This window comes from Hippopotamus amphibius, chromosome 9, assembly GCF_030028045.1.
Source record: "Hippopotamus amphibius kiboko isolate mHipAmp2 chromosome 9, mHipAmp2.hap2, whole genome shotgun sequence".
NCBI classification, from domain to species: Eukaryota; Metazoa; Chordata; class Mammalia; order Artiodactyla; family Hippopotamidae; genus Hippopotamus; species Hippopotamus amphibius.
This window is the reverse complement of record NC_080194.1, coordinates 13,436,243-13,453,557: the sequence shown is the minus strand read 5'-3', so window position 1 is coordinate 13,453,557 and position 17,315 is coordinate 13,436,243. Positions and strand designations below refer to the sequence as shown.

Sequence of the window (17,315 nt, the reverse complement as noted above, 5' to 3'; positions counted from 1 at the left end):
TAAACTGTTAACAAGGTATTGAGCCTTAATTCATGAACACATGATTTCTCTCACTAGTCTTATGTAGTTTTTGGCATATAGATCCTGCACAGGTTTTGTTAGGTTTATTCCTAAGTTTTTTTGGATGGTACTTATTGTGATACTTTAAAAATTTTCCAATTCTGATTATTCATTAGTAGATTATAAAAATACAGTTAATTTTTATATGTTGATCTTAAATCTGCACAACTGATTTATTTTAAGATTTTTATTTTTAATGGGAATTCCCTGGTGGTCCAGTAAGTAGGACTCTGTGCTTCCACTGCAGGGAGCATGAGTTCAATCCCTGGTTGGGAGCTAAGATCCCAAAAGCCAAGCGGCGTGGCCAAAAAAAAAAAAAAAAAATCTTAAAATTAGATTCCATAGGATTTTCTATATAGAAAATGATGTCATCCGCAAATAAGGATAGTTTTATTTCTTCTTTTCCAGTCTAATGCCTTTTTCATTCCTGTCTTAATATACAGGCTAGGACTTCCTATACAGTGTTAATAAGAGTGCTGAGTGTGGACATCCGGAACATGTTCTTGATCTTTGGGAGAAAGAAATCAAGATTTCACCATTAAGTGTGATGTTAACTGTAGGTTTTTTTGTTTGTTTGTTTGTTTTAAGAATATTTCAGTTATATATTATTTTTATTGTTCTGTATTTTATAAAATCCATGAAAATTCTTTCCTCATTTCCACACCAGTAAGGAGTTGGGTTTTTGGGAGGGTTTTTTGTTTTTTAAGCTCTTTATTGGAATATAATTGCTTTACACCCTTGTACCAGTTTTTGAGGTACACCAAAGTGAATCAGCTGTATTTATACATATATCGCCATATCCCCTCCCTCTCTCGACTCCCTCCCGCTCTCCCTGTCCAGGCCCTCTAAGGCATCACCCATCATCGAGTTGATCTCCCTTTGTTATACAGCAACTTCCCACTAGCTATCTATTTTACAGTTAGTAGTGTATATATGTCTGTGCTACTCTCTCACTTCGTCCCAGCTTCCCCTTCGCCCAGTAAGGAGTTTTTAATTGTGATCTGAGGGTTGTCTATTATTTGATTTTTTTAAAAAAAATTGGATTACATCATGCTGTTGCGTAAAATACTTTTAAGTTCTTAATTTGAAGTTGGAATAGCTTGTTCGCAAACATTTTTTTATTATCCTGCATGTATTTTTAAAAAATCTTTTTTGTATTTATTTATTTATTTATTTATTTATTTATTTATTTATTTATTGGAGTATAGTTGCTTTACAGAATTGGGTTAGGGTTAGGGTTGTGGGTTTTTTTGTCTTTTAATTAAAAAAATTTTTTTTTATTTTTTATTTTTTGGCTGTGCTGTGTGGCATGTGGGATCTTAGTTCCCTGACCAGGGATTGAACATGTGTCCCCTGCATTGGAAGTACAGAGTCTTAACCACTGGAGTGCCAGGGAAGTCCCTGTAGGTTTTTGTAGATGCCTTTTATTGCATTAAAGAAGTTCCTTATATTTTATAGCTTGCCAACAGTTTTTATAATGTACGGAGGTTGAATTTTGTCCAGTGCTTTTTCTTCATCTGTTTGAATGATCATGTAGTTTTCTTCTGTAATCTGTCAGTATGGTGAATTACATTGATTGATTTTTAAATGTATCTGTGGCCTTGCATTCTCAGGATAAAGTCCACTGACTATAATATATTATCTTATTTGTACATTGATGGATTCAGTTTTCTAATATTTTTGCATCTGTGTTCACAATGAATATTGGTCTGTACTATTCTTCTTGTAATGCCTTTGTCTGGTTTTGGTATCTGGTTATTGCTGACCTCATAAATGAGTTGGAGACTGTTCCCTCCTGTTTTCTGCAAGAGATTGGGTAGTATTGTTTCTTTCGCAAATGTTTGGTTGAATTTGCTAGTGAAACTATCTGGACCTGGAGTTTTCTTTGTCAGAAAATGTTTAACTGTGGATTAAATTTCTTTGATACAGAACTATTCAACTTGTTTATTTCTTGAGTGTGTTCTGGTAGTTTGTATCTTTGAAGGACTTGGTCAATTTCATTAAGTTGTCAAATTTATGGCTACTATTTGTTAGTAGTTTATTATCTTTTTTAAAAAAATGTTTATTTATTTATTTATTTTGGCTGTGCCATGTCTTAGTTGCGGCATGCGGGATCTTCGTTGTGGCATGCATGCGGGATTTAGTTCCCTGACCAGGGATAGAACCTGGGCCCCCCGACATTAGGAGCATGGAGTTTTACCCACTGGACCACCAGGAAAGTCGCTTCATTATCTTTTTAATTTCTGTAGGTTCTGTAGTGATTCCCATTCTTACGGTCTTGACGTTGGTAGTTTGTGTCTTTTCTCTTTGTCTTGGTTAGTCTGGATAGAAGTTTTGTTAATTTTATTGATCTCTTCAAAAGACCAGATTTTAGTTTCATTGATTTTTCTCCTTTGTTGACAATTTCATTGATTTCTGCTGTCTTCATTGATTCCTTTTCCTGTTTGATTTTGGTTTATTATGCTCTATTTTTTTTTCTGGTTTCATATGGTGGAAGCCTAAATTGTTGATTTGAGACCTCTATTCTTTTCAGCTCTAAGAATTTAATGTTACGAACTTCTTTCTAATCCCTGCTTTAGCTATATCCCACAAATTTTATTTTTATTATTTGTTATTTTTATTTTCTTTAATTTCAGAAGTTTTTAAAATTATTTTTGGTGCTTTCCTTTTGATCCATGAGTTATTTAAATTCATATTTTAAAGTTTTCAAATATTTGGGAATTTTCCAGACATCTGTCCTTTATTGATTTCTACTTTGTGTAATTTTAGTTCTTTTAAATCTATTAAGGTTAGTTTTATTGCCCAGAATATGGTTGATCTTGATAAATATCCCAGTGCACCTTAAAAGAACGTGTATTCTGCTGTTGTGTGGATTGTTGTATAAATGTCAATTAGATTAAGCTGGTTGTTAGTGTTGTTCAGAATTTCTGTCTCCTTGCTAATTATCTGTTTACTTGTTCTGTCAGTTACTGAGAGAGGATTTCCAGTGTTTCCAAATATATTTGTAGATTTGTCTGTTTTGCTTTTCATTTCTATCAGTTATTGCTTTGTGTGTTTTGACCTCTGTTTTTAGATGTGTACACATTTAAGATTGCATAGTCTTAGCGAACTGACCCTTTTATCAGTATAATTTCCTTCTTTATCCTTGGTAATACTTATTCTGAAGTCTACTTTGTCTGTTATCAGTGTAGCCTCTCCAAGTTTCTTTTGATGAATTGCATGTATATCTTTTTCCATCCTTTACCTTTAACCAATCTGACATTGCATTTAATGTGGGTAGTTTGTAGAAAGTATGTAGTTCAGTTTGTGTTTTTTTTTTTTTAAACTCTAATCCCATAATCTCTGTCTTTCAACTGGTATGTTTAGACCATTTACATTTAATGTAATTATTGATATAGTTCAAACTTCCACTTTATTGTTTTCTGTTTCCCTCCTCTGTTTTTGTTCCTGTCTCGTCTTTCCTGTCTTTAAAAAATTTTTTTTGAACTTTTTACTATTTTATTTTAAAATTTATCTCCTTTTTTTTTTGGCTGTATCTTTTTGCATTATGTTTTTAGTGGTCAACCTAGCGATTACAATCCACTTAGTTAATATTTTTACTACTTAAAGTAAAATATAGAAACCTAAACACCATAGAGATCTTTTTACCCTTGCCCTTATGTTATATATATTTGTCCTATATGTTACCTCTACATGTATTGAAAACTCTGATAGAGAAGTAATTTTTGCTTTCAATGGTAATGTATATTCCAAATAACTTAACAGGAGAAAAATAGTCTATTATATTTACTCAGATATTTATAGTTGTTTTTGCACTTCCTTTATTCCTGATGTTCCAGGTTTCCCTCTTGTATCATTTCCTTTCAGCCCAAAGAAGTTTTCCATTTTTAAGACTTTTTCATTTTCTTTGATTTTCAGCAGTGTAATTATTTGTTTGGATAAGGTTTATCCTGTTTGGAGTTCATTGAGTTTCTTATATCTGTAAAATGTGTGTCTTTTCCCAAATTTGAGAAGTTTGGGGGCATTATTTTTTCTGCACCAGTCTCTTTCTCTCCTTATGGGACTCCAATGACATGAATGTAAAATATTTTGATACTGTCCCTCAGGTTCCTGAGGTTCTGTTTGTTCGTTTGTTTTTTCCAATCTTTTTTTCCCCACTGTTCTTCAGATTGTATAATTTCTATTGGTCTGTCTTCAAGTTCATTGATGTTTTTGCCTTGTCAATTCTGCTACTGAGCTTATCCAGTAAATTTACTTCAGATATTTTTTTCAATTCTAAAATCTGTATTTGGTTCTTTTTTCTAGTTCCATTTCTTTGCAGAGAACTTACATATTTCTGTTCACTTCAAAAGTATGTTTACCTTACCTCAGGGAGCATAGTTATGATAGTTGCCTTCAACTCTTTGTCTGATAATTTCAACATCTGAGTCACCTTAGAGTGGCATCTACTGATTATCTTTTGCCTTTGAAAATTGGTCACATTTTTCTGATTCTTTATATATTGAGCAATCTTTGATAGTATCCTGGACATTTTGAGTACAATACTGTAAGACTCTGGGTTCTGTTAAAATCCTCTGGAGAATGTTGATTTGTTTTGTTTTAGCAAGCAGTCAGACCATAACTTCTGTCTCACCTTTGAGTGGGTGATCTGATGTTAGTTCAGTTTTCAAAGCCTTTGCTCTGCTGCTTTGGATCTGTCTCAAAAGTTAGTGTGGAGGGCTTCCTAGGTGGCGCAGTGGTTAAGAATCCGCCTGCCAATGCAGAGGTCACGGGTTCGATCCTAGCTCCAGGAAGATCCCACATGCCGCGGAGCAACTAAGCCCATGTGCCAAGAAAAAAAAAAAAAAAGTTAGTCTGGAGCTTGGGTAGATGGTAGACTTTGTTATAGTTTAGGTCTCAAAGACTTTGCTAGTTTAGGTCTATTCTGCATATATGCAGTTTAGGCATGAAACTAGAATTTGTGTGGGTTCGTACACAGAATTAGAGGATATTCTCGTTCTCTCTTCCCTGGGAATTACCCTACATGCCCAGCTCCCAGGGTTCCCTTTTCCAGTCAGTTGGCTAGAAAGCTGGCATTTTCCTTGGAGTTTTTTTAGCTGGCCATGCTTTAATTCTGTGCAACTGGGAGTGCCCTTGGGACAGGGCATTTAGAGAAGAGGAAAAAAAGGACAAGGAATCCTCCTACACATTTTCCACCAGCTTTCTTGAGATACAATTGACATACAACATTTTCTACTCTCTTCATGCCGTAGGGGCTCATGGCCCATCCAGGTTCCTCTGGTACACCAAAAAGACAGGTGTTCTGTCTGTGTTTAAGATGTCAGGTTTACCGCCTTTGCATTGTAGCTCTGTGACTTGGGTTGCCCTCAGGGCAGGGCTGGGAGAGAGAAAGAAAAGAAAAAAGAAATGACAGTGACTGCCCACACTCTCAGCTTGCTTCAGTCTCCTTTCCCCACTCCTCTATCCAGAAAGACAGATTTTCTTGGAGTTTTTGTGTAGTTCCTGTGTAGTTCTACATAGAGGCCACCCTCTAGTCAATGCCAGGTGATAAGAGAGGAAAAAGTGAGGAAACATCTCTATATATAGAGATTGTTATTTCAGTTTGGGCTTCCCTCCCCAATCTGCCTGAAGTTACTGACTTTTCAGAGTCTTCAGGTAGTTGCATTTTATGTTTTGTCCAGAGTTTTTATTTGTAATAAGTTGGTCTAGAGGACTTACTTCATCTTGATTTGCACCAGAAGCCTTCCATAATTTTAAAAAATTTATTGTCTTACAAATTACAGTTGTTATTTCTGATGCTCAAACTGTACTGAACGGGCCAGTAGGAGTCCCTTCAGTGTTTTGAGATTTTGATTGTGATTGCATTGAATTCATACATTAATTTTAAGGGAGAATTGTTATGTTTACAGTATTGTCTTCTCATCCACTTATGGAATATAATGTTTTCCTACTTATTCAGATCTTATTTTATGTCTTTTAATATCTTATTTTTTCCATATAGATATTCTATATTATAGTTTTAATAGTAATTTAAATATAATTTTCCCCTAAATATTCTCTCATTAGTTACGATAATATATGGCAGTGATTGACTTTCATGTCTCCCTCGTGTGTTTGGCAATTTTGTTGAATTTTTTTTTCTTAAGAACTTTTATTGAGGTATAACTGACATACAATAGACTGCATATATTTGAAGTGTACCGTTTGATATTTTTTTCTTATTAGTAATGTATATTGTTGAATTTTTTATTTTAACAATTTTTCTACCTGATTTTCTTGCATTTTTAAGTAGACGATTATATCTTCTAAAAATAATGGTAGTTTATCTTTCTCTTATTTATTTATTTGTTTATTTATTTATTTATGGTAACTTACCTTATTGGCTCAGGCCTCTGTTGTTGGGGGTTTTTTTGGAAGAAAAACCAAAACACTTTAATTTTTAAGATGACTGCTAGCACCTCAAGCAATGGATTATTGTTACAACACTTGTTATGTTTTCACAATCTAGTTATTGCAGAGGCATATGGATAAATGTTAATGGACAAAAGTCAAGAAAAACGAGGGACCTTGAGGAATGTAAAATTTAAAAAAAATGGATGATGACTTAGAGGGCTGGGATAGGGAAGGTGAGAAGGAGTCACGGGAGGGAGGGGATATGGGGCTATATGTATAAATACAGCTGATTCACTTTGTTGTACAGCAAAAACTGGCACAACAGTGTAAAGCAATTATATTCCAATAAAGAGCTTAAAAAAAAAGATTCAATCCACTGATTTCTAAAAGAGGCTAAATGTACCTCTATATATTACATTCTAAAATTGTATTGCCTACTGTGGTTTGTGTTCTGAATTCTACAATTTTAAGGAAAAGCATAAGCAAAATTGTGTGCAGCCTGGAAGGGGAAGATCATTTCTCAACCTCAATGCATGGAAAGACAATAAAAAAGCTAGTAAAATGTGATGTAGCCACACACAAAACTCTCTCTGGAATGAATGCAGTCCCTGTTACCTCTGAGATGTTAGTATTCTGTCCACTGCACTGCAGGTGGTCCATACCATAGCTTGGTTCTAGACAAACACCAGCAAGCTTTTCCGAAAAATACATGTATATTTTTTCATCCCACACACTGAACATGTTTCTCTTGTTCAATTTAATCTAGAGTTTAACTTACAGTGCTTGGAGGAGGCAGCACCATGTGGTACCAGGCCACCACATTTTTAAAGGGAAATTGTTCTTTTTCCTTAAAAGTACTTTTAATTAAAAATATGCAAAAATACGAATGGGAGTGCTAAACTATAATACATATTTTAGAATGAGAAGCATGTCTTTTCTTTCTTTAACGTGCCATATGGGGAATGATATAACCCAGAGCCAGCTGTTTAAAATCCAATGCAGAAGGACTGTCATGGAGTGAAAAGAAAAGTTTGCACGCCTCTGTTGTTTAATAGCAGCAATGGTAACAAGCATCCTGGCCTCCTCCTTGCTAGTTAGTAAAATATGTAGTATTTGACTATGAAATATATTTGTTGTCAGCTTCTAGTATACCATACTCTGTAAGAAAATGTCCTGTTTTGAAGTTCTTAGGATTTCTTTTTAATTAACAATGAGCACTGAATTTTTGTCAGGTGCTCTTTTGAGCTGCTTTTGATAAATCTGCTTTCTTTTTTCCCACATTCATCTGTTACTTGATTAGCTAATGCTGAACCTCTTTTTAAAAATTTCTGCCATGAACTCTGCTTGGTCATGATGAATTGTTTTAGTGCATTCATTGCAAGACTTAAGTGGCTAGTGTTTTATTTGGGATTTTTATACCTAGATTCATACATGAAATTAGTATATACTGTTTTTTTGTCTTAATCTTGTTCACTTTTGTATTCAGGAATATGCTGGCCTTATAAAGTGAATGAGGAAAGGTTTTATATTTATTTAAATTTGAAAAAGTTTACTATATATAATTGGGATTTGGTAGAACGTTCTAAGAATATATCTGGGACTTGCCGTTTTTTTCCTGATAGTTTGAGCTATCTGGGTCAATTTAAGAAAGGCCTATTTTCTAGTAAACTAATCTCTTTCATTTAGATTTTAAAATTTGTTGTTACAAAATTGTACATAGTATTTCCTTGTAAGTTTTTAGTCTTCTCTGTTTCTGTGTTGTTTTCTTTCTTGTTCCAAACGATTATTTGGATCTATGGAAGGTTTGCCTCTTTAATGGTTCTTTTCAAAGAACCAATGTACTTTTTTTTTTTTTTTTTGCTCCTATCATTTTTACTCACTTTCTCTTAATTTCTGCTTTCATCAGTTCTTTTCCTCTCTCTTCCCTGAGTTGAATATTCTCTCACTGGCTGATTTATTCTATGTTTGTCTGTTTTCTACTGCGTGGCATTAAAGCTGTGGGGTCCCTCTCTCAGCGCGCTCTGGCTCTGCCCTTCTGGCTCAGCTGTAACGTCCTCACTGTCTTTTCTAAATGGTTTCTCCTTCAGCTTTGATCCCCTTCTTAACCCAAGTGTTATTAAGAAGAGTGGGGTTTTGCCTGTTTCCTCGTGGGTTTTTTTGTTTGTTTCTGGTATTCCTTTATTACTAATTTATGGCCCTGTTGTATTGTGGTCAAAGGAATATGGCTTAAGTAATGTCTACATTTTGAAATTTATGGAAATTTTGTTAGTAGCTTGGTAAATAGTCAATTTTTATAAATATCCCATGAGTACCAAGTGCTAATAGCTTTTATTGGTGATATTGTTCAGATCTTTTATATCTTTTTATTTTTTGTTTAATGTAATGACATTAGGTTATTTAAGAAAATGTATATGTTGCACGTAAATGATAGGTCTAGAATTTGCCTTAAACTATCCTAGAGAATATAAAAGAAGCGATGGAAAGATAAAAGAAGAGTATATCAAAATGTTTGTGGTTGTTACAGTTGGGTTATGGTATATGAGGGTTTGTTTTCTCTACTTTTATGTATGTTTGAAATTTTTAATAAAAAGATTTTCTTAAAATCCTCCCTATCCTTATTTGTTTTTAGATTGCTTGATCTGTTGACTCCTGAAAAAGGTGTGTTAAAATATCCAGCTGTTTTATTGTTTTTCTAATACTGTTTACTTGATGTTTTGAACCCATGTAATTGGGTGTATAAAATTTTACTATAGTTAAATTTCCTTTTATCATAATAAAATCTGTTTCATATTTAATTTCCCATTTCTGTTTTTAAAGTTGCTCTACTAATCTTATTGCTAGCACTTTTAGTATATTTTCCATATCTTTTCTTACTGAGCATTTTTTGTTAGATATAACTCACATATAGAAATATAATACACATAAGGAAAACACACAGAAAATTTCCATAAATTTGAAAATGCAGATATTAGTTAAAACATATTCCCTGACCACAGTGCAGTAACTTGATAAAAGAGTAGCAGAGAAAAAGGGACAAAGAAATAAAAGTAAGTTTTGCTTTCTAAAACTTCTAAATAACTTCTGATAACTTCTAAATAACTCATGGCTTTAAAAGGAAACCAAAACTGAGAAGACAAACGACTTAGGACAATAGAGCATTATATTTTAAAGCCAGTGGGAGGGGCTTCCCTGGTGGCACAGTGGTTAAGAATCTGCCTGCCAATGCAGGGGATATGGGATTGAGCCCTGGTCCGGGAATATCCCAGATGTGGAGCAACTAAGCCCATGCACCACAACTACTGAGCCTGTGCACCTAGAGCCCGTGCTCCACAAGAGAAGCCAGCACAATGAGAAGCCCACGCGCTGCAGTGAAGAGTAGCCCCTGCTCACCACAACTATAGAAAGCCCCTATGCAGGAACGAAGATCCAATGAAGCCAATAAATAAAAAATAAAATAAATAAACCTAAAAAATAAAACCAGTGGGATATGCCAAGAGTGTGTGGGGCAAAGAAGAAAACTTACAGTGTTAAACGCTACTCCTTAGAAAGCAAGAAACTTCAAAAATAAATTGAGTATTAAAGTAAGTTCAGCTCATAATCTATAGAACTGACCACTGTCTGAATTGGATGGTAATCCCTCCCTTGCTTTTCTTTTATAAATTTTACCACCTGTGTATGTATCCTGATACTTTCATTTGGCTCCTTTTAAAACTTCTTATATAGGGCATCATACAGTATTGATAAGTTTTTCTTTCCACTAATTTGGAAGCTATTCTTTTTATAAAATATTTCCTTAACTTTTTATTATGGAAATTTCAAACAAACAAAGTCACAAAGATTGGTATAATGAAACCAATGTATGCATCACTCAGTTTCAATAATGATCAATACATAGTCAGTCTTATTATTTCATTCCTATCTTTACCTACCCTCTCACCCCCTGATGATTTTGATGAAATATTTCTGTTCTTTTCCTGGTTATAATAGGGGTTACAATATGCATTTTCACCTTCTCAAAATCTATTAGTATAGTACTCTCCTCCTGAATAATATGAAAAGTCTATTTTACCCCCTCCTAACTTTAATGTTATTGTTACCATGTATTTTAATATTTGTGTTTTCTTTTTTCTTTTTTCTTTTTTGGCCACAACGCATGGCTTGCGGGATCTTAGTTCCCTGACCAGGAGTCCAGCCTGGTCCCTTGGCCGTAGAAGTGCAGAGTCCTAACCGCTGGACTACCAGGGAATTACCCCACGTATTTTAATTCCATCCTGTTTTCTAATACTCAGCAAGAAATAGTGTTGTAGTCAGTGTTTGCTTAGGTTTATTTATATGTTTATCATAATGGCCTCCTTTCTTTCTTATACCTCACATCTTCTCTTTGGGATGACATTCCTTATGACTAAAGCATATCCCTTAGTTTCCTTTTCTGAGGGGCAGAATTTATGTTTTTGTTCATAGATAGCTATGTGATTCGTTTTGCCACGTAACTTAGAAGAGTATATTTTCAAAATTCAGTGACATTGCTATAATAATATCCCTTTTATTCCTTTATTCATCCATTATTTATAAGAACAATGTTTCCCAGTTTTTATATCAATAAAAATGGACAGAAATAAAATTGGTTGTAAAACCTATCTCAATAAGTAATATTCACCCATGAGTCCATAAATGAATAATTTTTAAATGCCACATCCACTCAAAAGCATTCTTTTTACATTTACATTTGTTTTACATTAAATTTGAAAAAATTAATTTGGATCTACTGTAAAGTATTATAATGTTAGAAGTGTTTATAGAGCCTTCTGGTCACAAGACAAAAAATTGATTTTCATTTATATATATTTATTTTTGAGGCAGAAAGTATGATATATAGTTATAGTAGAATAAAAATATGTTACATTAGGATGAAAGTCTGTAGTATGGGCTCCCTGCATGATTAGATTATCTTCCCATTGTTACTGAGATATAACTGACATACAAACTGTGTAAGTTCAGGATGTACAGCATAGTGACTTGATAATTAGATTTTTCATCTGTATTTCCTCAACAGGCCTCTCCCTTTGATTGGGAGAAATCGTATAAATGTATGAGGATAGTTTTAATTTGGGATACAGAACAGGTAGGCTGGCTGATGACAGCTACTAGACACCACCCCACCCCACCCCCAGCCCCTCCTCTCCATAGTTAGCTAGAGTAAGGGAGAGATTTACTCTAGTTGCCAAGCACTGTAGTTCACTTACTTCCCTTGCCAATCTGCTTTTCCATTTTTTTGTTTGTTTCATAGGTCTGAATTTGTCTTGGGGTCTGCTTTGATTCCCTCTCAACCCCTCCTTGTAGACAGATAGAGTTCACTTCCTTCAGGGAACAGTTTTTGCGTTTTGGCCTGTGATCAAACCACCCCTGCTGCTTGGAGCTCAGCATAAGCAAGGGGATCACTGGCTTTCCTGTGTTATTTAATTTATTATATGTATCATTATTTTAGTTCATCACCACTGCTCAAAGTTACCACTGCAGTGCTACATGCTCTTTATGTTTGTTTCTCAACCTGGAGTTTCTCTATCAGCTCTAGCTTTCAAAATCCTTTTTTAACAGCTTTGTTAAATTATAATTCACATACCATAACATCCACCCATTTAAAGTGTACAATTCAGTGGTTTTGTAGAGTTGTGTAACCATGACCACAATCTAATTTTAGAATATTTTCATCATCCAAAAAGAAACCCATTACCAGTCAATCCCCACATCCATACTCGCACCCAACTATAGGCAACCACTAATCTATTTTCTCTATAGATTTGCCCTTTTTTGGACATTTCACGTAAAAGAAAACATATAATATTGACCTTTTGTGACCAGCTTCTTTCTTTTAGCATGTTTTCAGTGTTTATCCATGTTGCAGCATTTATCAGTACTTCATTCCTTTTTATTCCCTAATAATGTGGATATACCACATTTTGCGTATCTGTTCATCAGCTGATGGGCATTTGGGTTTTTTCCACTTTTTGGCTATTGTGAATAATACTGCTATCACTATTCATATACAAGTATTTGTGTGGAGGGTTTTTTTTTTGTTTTTTTGTTTTTTTGTTTTCTCTAGAAAGTGGAATTTAAAAGTGGAATTCCTTGCTAACTCCATGCTTAACATTTTGAGGAATGGCCGAACAGTTTTCCAGAGTGGCTATACCATTTTACATTCTCTCCAGTAAGGTACAATGGTTCTAGTTTCTCTACATGCCTGCTAGCATGTTATTGTCCATATTTTTTATAGCCATCCTAGTAGGTGTGAGATTACAGATATCTACTGAAGTTGCATTGATTTAACGACTTAGAGTGTTGAATGGTCTTTTATGTGCTTGTTGACAATTTTTATATCTTCTTTGCACAAATAGGTCCCTTGCTCACTTTTTAAATTGGGTTATTTGTCTTTTTATTATTGAAATATAAGAGTTCTTTATTCTGGATACAAACCTCTGGCAAATATATGGGTTGTAAACATTGTTTCCCATTCTGTAGGTTATCTTTCCATTTTTGTGATGGCACCAGTTGCAGCACAAGTTTTAAGTTTTGATGAAGTCTAACTTATTTTTCCTTTTGTTACTTGTAAGGTCATGAAAATTTACACCTATTTTTCTTGTAAGAGTTTTATAATTTTAGCTTTCACATTTATGACTATGATCCACTTTCAGTTAATTTTTGTATATGGTGTGAGGTAGGCATCCAGCTTCATTCTTCATTCCTATCTAGTTTTCCCAACACCATTTATTAAAAAGTCTGTTCATTCTTCCCCCATTGAATGCTTTTGGCACCCTTGCTGAAAATCATTTGATCGTAAGTATAGAGTTTATTTCTGGACCTTAATTCTAGTCTTTTGATCTATATGTCTATCCTTATGCTACCATCACACTGTCTTAATTACTAACGTTTTGTGGTAAAGTTTTGAAATTTTTGAAATGTAAGTCCTCCAACTTTGTTCTTTGTTTGCAGGATTATTTTGGCTGTTCTGGCTCCCTTGCATTTCCATATAAATTTTAGGAATAATTTGTCAGTTTCTGCAAAAAACGCAGCTAGGATTTTTATAGAGATTGTGCTGATTCTTTTTTTGGCCATGCTCTGTGGCATGTGGGATCTTAGCTTCCTAACTGGGGATCAAACCTGCACTCCCTGCAGTGGAAGTCCAGAGTCTTAACACTGGACCACCAGGGAAGCCCATGATTATTTTAATCAGTTTGGGGAGTATTGCCATCTTTACAGCATTAAGTCTTCTGATCCATGAGCTTAGGATGTTTTGCCACTTATTTAGACCTTTAATTCTTCTAACAGTGTTTATAGGTTTCAGAATATAAACGTTGCACTTCTTTTGTCAAGTTTATTCCTAAATAGTTTCTTCTTTTTGATGATGTTATAAATGGAATTTTGTGCTGAATTCATTTTTGGATGGCTTATTGCAAGCATATAGAAATACAGTTGATTTTTATATGTTAATTTTGTACCTGCAAACTTGCTAAACTTATTTATTAGTTCTAATAGTTTTTTTTGTGGATTCCTTAGGATTTTCTGTATACAAGATCATCTGCAGTTAGAGATAGTTTTGTTTCTTCAGACATCCTTCTTAGGGGGAAGCATCTCATTTTTTATCAAGTTTGATGTTAGCTGAGGGTTTTTTACAGATGACCTTTATCAGGTTAAAGAAATTCCCTTCTGTTTTTAGGTTGTTGAGTGTTTTTATCATGAAAGTGGTTAATTCATGATACTGAGTTTTGCCAAATGCTTTTTGTGTACCTATTATGATGATCCTATGGTTTTGTCCTTTATTATTTTAATATGATGATTGATTGATTTTCAGTTGTTAAACCAAGCATGCATTCCTAGGATAAAACCCACTTGGTCATGATGTGTATAATTCTTTTATATTTGGTATATTTGCTCATATTTTGCTCGATGTTTTTGTGCTTATAGTCATAAGGAATACTGGGCTATAGTTTTTTCATGATGTTTTTGTCTGGTTTAGGTATTGGAATAATACTGGCCTTGAATGAGTTGGAAAGTGTTTCCTCTTATTTTTTGGAGTTCATGATGGATTGGTGTTAATTCTTACTTAACTGTTGATAGAACCCACCTATGTACCCATTTGGACCTGTGCTTATCTTTGTGGGATGTTTTTAATTTCTTTTATTCTCTAGTTATTGGTCTATTCAGATGTTCTCTTTCTCTTTGAGTTCTTTTGGTAGTTTGTGTCTTTCTAGGAATTTGTCCATTTCATCTAAGTTATTTGTTAGCATACAGTTTAGGTCAACGGAGGTTCTCTAATTGTCATCCGGATGTAATTCTCACCACTTTGATTTTAATTTCATTGTTTGAAACGATTTGATGGCAAAAATAGTAAAGTGTTTCTTTGTAAACTGTTCATATTTTACTCAAAACAAGTAAATGTTTATTAATTTGTAATACTAATTTGCTTTTGCTTGATCTAGTTTCAGAAGCCCTACAGGTGGCAACTACTAGCCCAACAGCCAATACTACTGGTACTGCTGCTACTTCCTCCACCACTGTGGGTGCAGTTAAGCAAGAACCTCTCTACTCTACTTCATCTGCAGTAAATATCCTGGAAAATATAAACTCTGCAGAACCCTCAAAGTCCATTGAACTTGATGGTCTTCCTTCAGACCAGTTTGCAAAAGGACAGGACGCTGTTGCCATAGAAGGCTTTACAGATGAGGAGAACACAGAAAGTGGAGGAGAAGGCCAATACAGAGAGCGTGATGAATTTGTGGTAAAGATAGAAGACATAGAGACTTTTAAGGTGATGTGAACGTTCACGGGTATAAAGGTCGTAGTTTAGCGGGCATGCCCTATGATAGCCTTCATGATAACTTATGATACCATGCATCTAGCTTGAATTGCGAAGTTATATTTTTGTAATTATTCTGTTATCGTAGTTGTTAAATAATAAAACTAGTAGATGCCAGATATTTTGAAAAGGAAAATAGCTTAAAATAATTTTAACTCATGTCTGAGTTTTGTTTATTTCTGACTGGTCAATATGTTGCATTTAGGGACTAGTAATTAGAGCAGTTTTGAAATGTTAATTTTTTTCAAAGCTCCCAAGTCATTGTATTATTAGAAGCTTGGAGAAAATGGTTATTTATCTAATTTAAAAGTTTAAAGAAAATAACAGGAATATAATATAAAAGTAGAATTAGACATTTTTCATAATTTCATTTAAATTATCCTTATTCCTTCCATTCACAATTAACTGTTAATATTCTAGCATATTTGTTCTGGTCTTTTCGAATATGTACGTACTGTTAATAAAGTTGCATAGATAATGTATGACAATATCATTAGTGGAAAACTTTCCAATAGCTATACAAAAGGATAATGGGTCACTTTGCATGTCTGTGCTCCCTGTTTCTGAAAGAATTTAAGCAGAGACTGAATTACAGGAATTACTGCAAAAGTTCAGCTAGTTAAAAGATAAAAGGTTGAGCTAGGTAGGTCTTTAAGATTCTTTTCAGCTCTAAGATTCTATAAATCTAAAATATGTTGCTAGTTTTTATAAATGTCATTAATTCTTCTTATTACAGGAGGCTTTAAAAACAGGAAAAGAACCCCCAGCTATTTGGAAAGTACAAAAAGCTTTATTACAGAAGTTTGTTCCTGAAATTCGAGATGGGCAAAGAGAATTTGCTGCTACAAATAGTGTGAGTAAATTGCTTGTTTACATTACTGTCCTATTTTTTGACAGTGATCTTGGGTAAAATATAGAATGATGTAAATTTAAATGTATTGTATAGTGTATTCTGAGCATTTCTGATATAAAATAGCGTAAAATTTGAACTACAAAGTATTTGATGCTCTGATTTTAAAAAAAAAATTAATGTCTAAATACCAGCTACTTAAATTGCTTAACTTTTGTTTTTTAAATAAAGGAAAGGAATTAGTGTTAGTCTGTGAAGAATTCAGATGGACTCAGAGACTCTTATGCTGATTATTTTGCCAGTCAAATATCCTGATTTACCAAGAAGACTTACAGAATTATTCTTTTCTACTTAAGTAGTTGTTTAATAGCATTGAGTAAGTAAGCATCTAATGATTAGCCAAATAAGATGCATCTATGTATGGGCTTACAGTTAAGAGTGAGGCTGGGATCAGTTTTATTGGGGGTGCAGTTAGCCTGGCCAGAGCTGCCTTTTGAAAAACTTGAAGGGTGGCTCTGTGACAGTCTGTCAAGACAACAACAGTAATATGTGATGTGCAGAATGTATAATTATGTAATTCAAAGTGTTTCTTTCCTTAGTACCTTGGATATTTTGGAGATGCAAAGAGTAAATACAAAAGGATATATGTGAAGTTCATTGAAAACACTAACAAAAAGGAGTATGTCAGAGTGTGTTCCAAAAAGCCAAAAAATAAGCCTTCACAAACCATCAGGTATTTATTATTTTATGTAATATGTTTGTAGTAATCATTGAAAGGCTTATTGTTGGTGAAGTCTTGTGCAAAGAATGACATCAGTTAAAGAGACTGATTTTTTTTTTCCATTATATGCAAGTCTGAAAATTCAGTGCCTGATGTAATAAGTGATTCTTTTTGAAGTAATGAGACAGGAACTGTTAAAGCTCATGGCTATCATGGTGGGATAGGTACCCTTTTCTTCCCTGAGTCCTTTTGGTGTCACCCTAGTATAGTGAAAAAAATTGGATTTACAGTCTAAAGGTTTGAATCCATCTTTTTGTGACCTAGATTAAGATAACCTTTCTAGGGACCTACCTGGTGGTCCATTAGTTAAGACTCCATGCACAGGGGGCACAGGTTTGATCCCTGGTTGGGGAGCTAAGACGTCATATGCAGTGAGGCAA

At 34.1% G+C, this 17,315-nt stretch overlaps 1 protein-coding gene across 8 annotated transcripts in view; it reads left to right on the top strand.

Annotated features, from left to right (window-relative positions):
- QSER1 (glutamine and serine rich 1) overlaps positions 1–17,315 on the top strand; it is a 77,803-nt gene that overhangs the window by 41,955 nt on the left and 18,533 nt on the right. For all 8 annotated transcript variants that reach the window (XM_057750789.1, XM_057750792.1, XM_057750791.1 and 5 more), the window contains 3 exons: positions 14,928–15,256; positions 16,041–16,157; positions 16,754–16,887. In XM_057750789.1, coding sequence (XP_057606772.1) covers positions 14,928–15,256; positions 16,041–16,157; positions 16,754–16,887 — 580 coding nt within the window. The remainder of the gene's footprint in view (positions 1–14,927; positions 15,257–16,040; positions 16,158–16,753; positions 16,888–17,315) is intronic.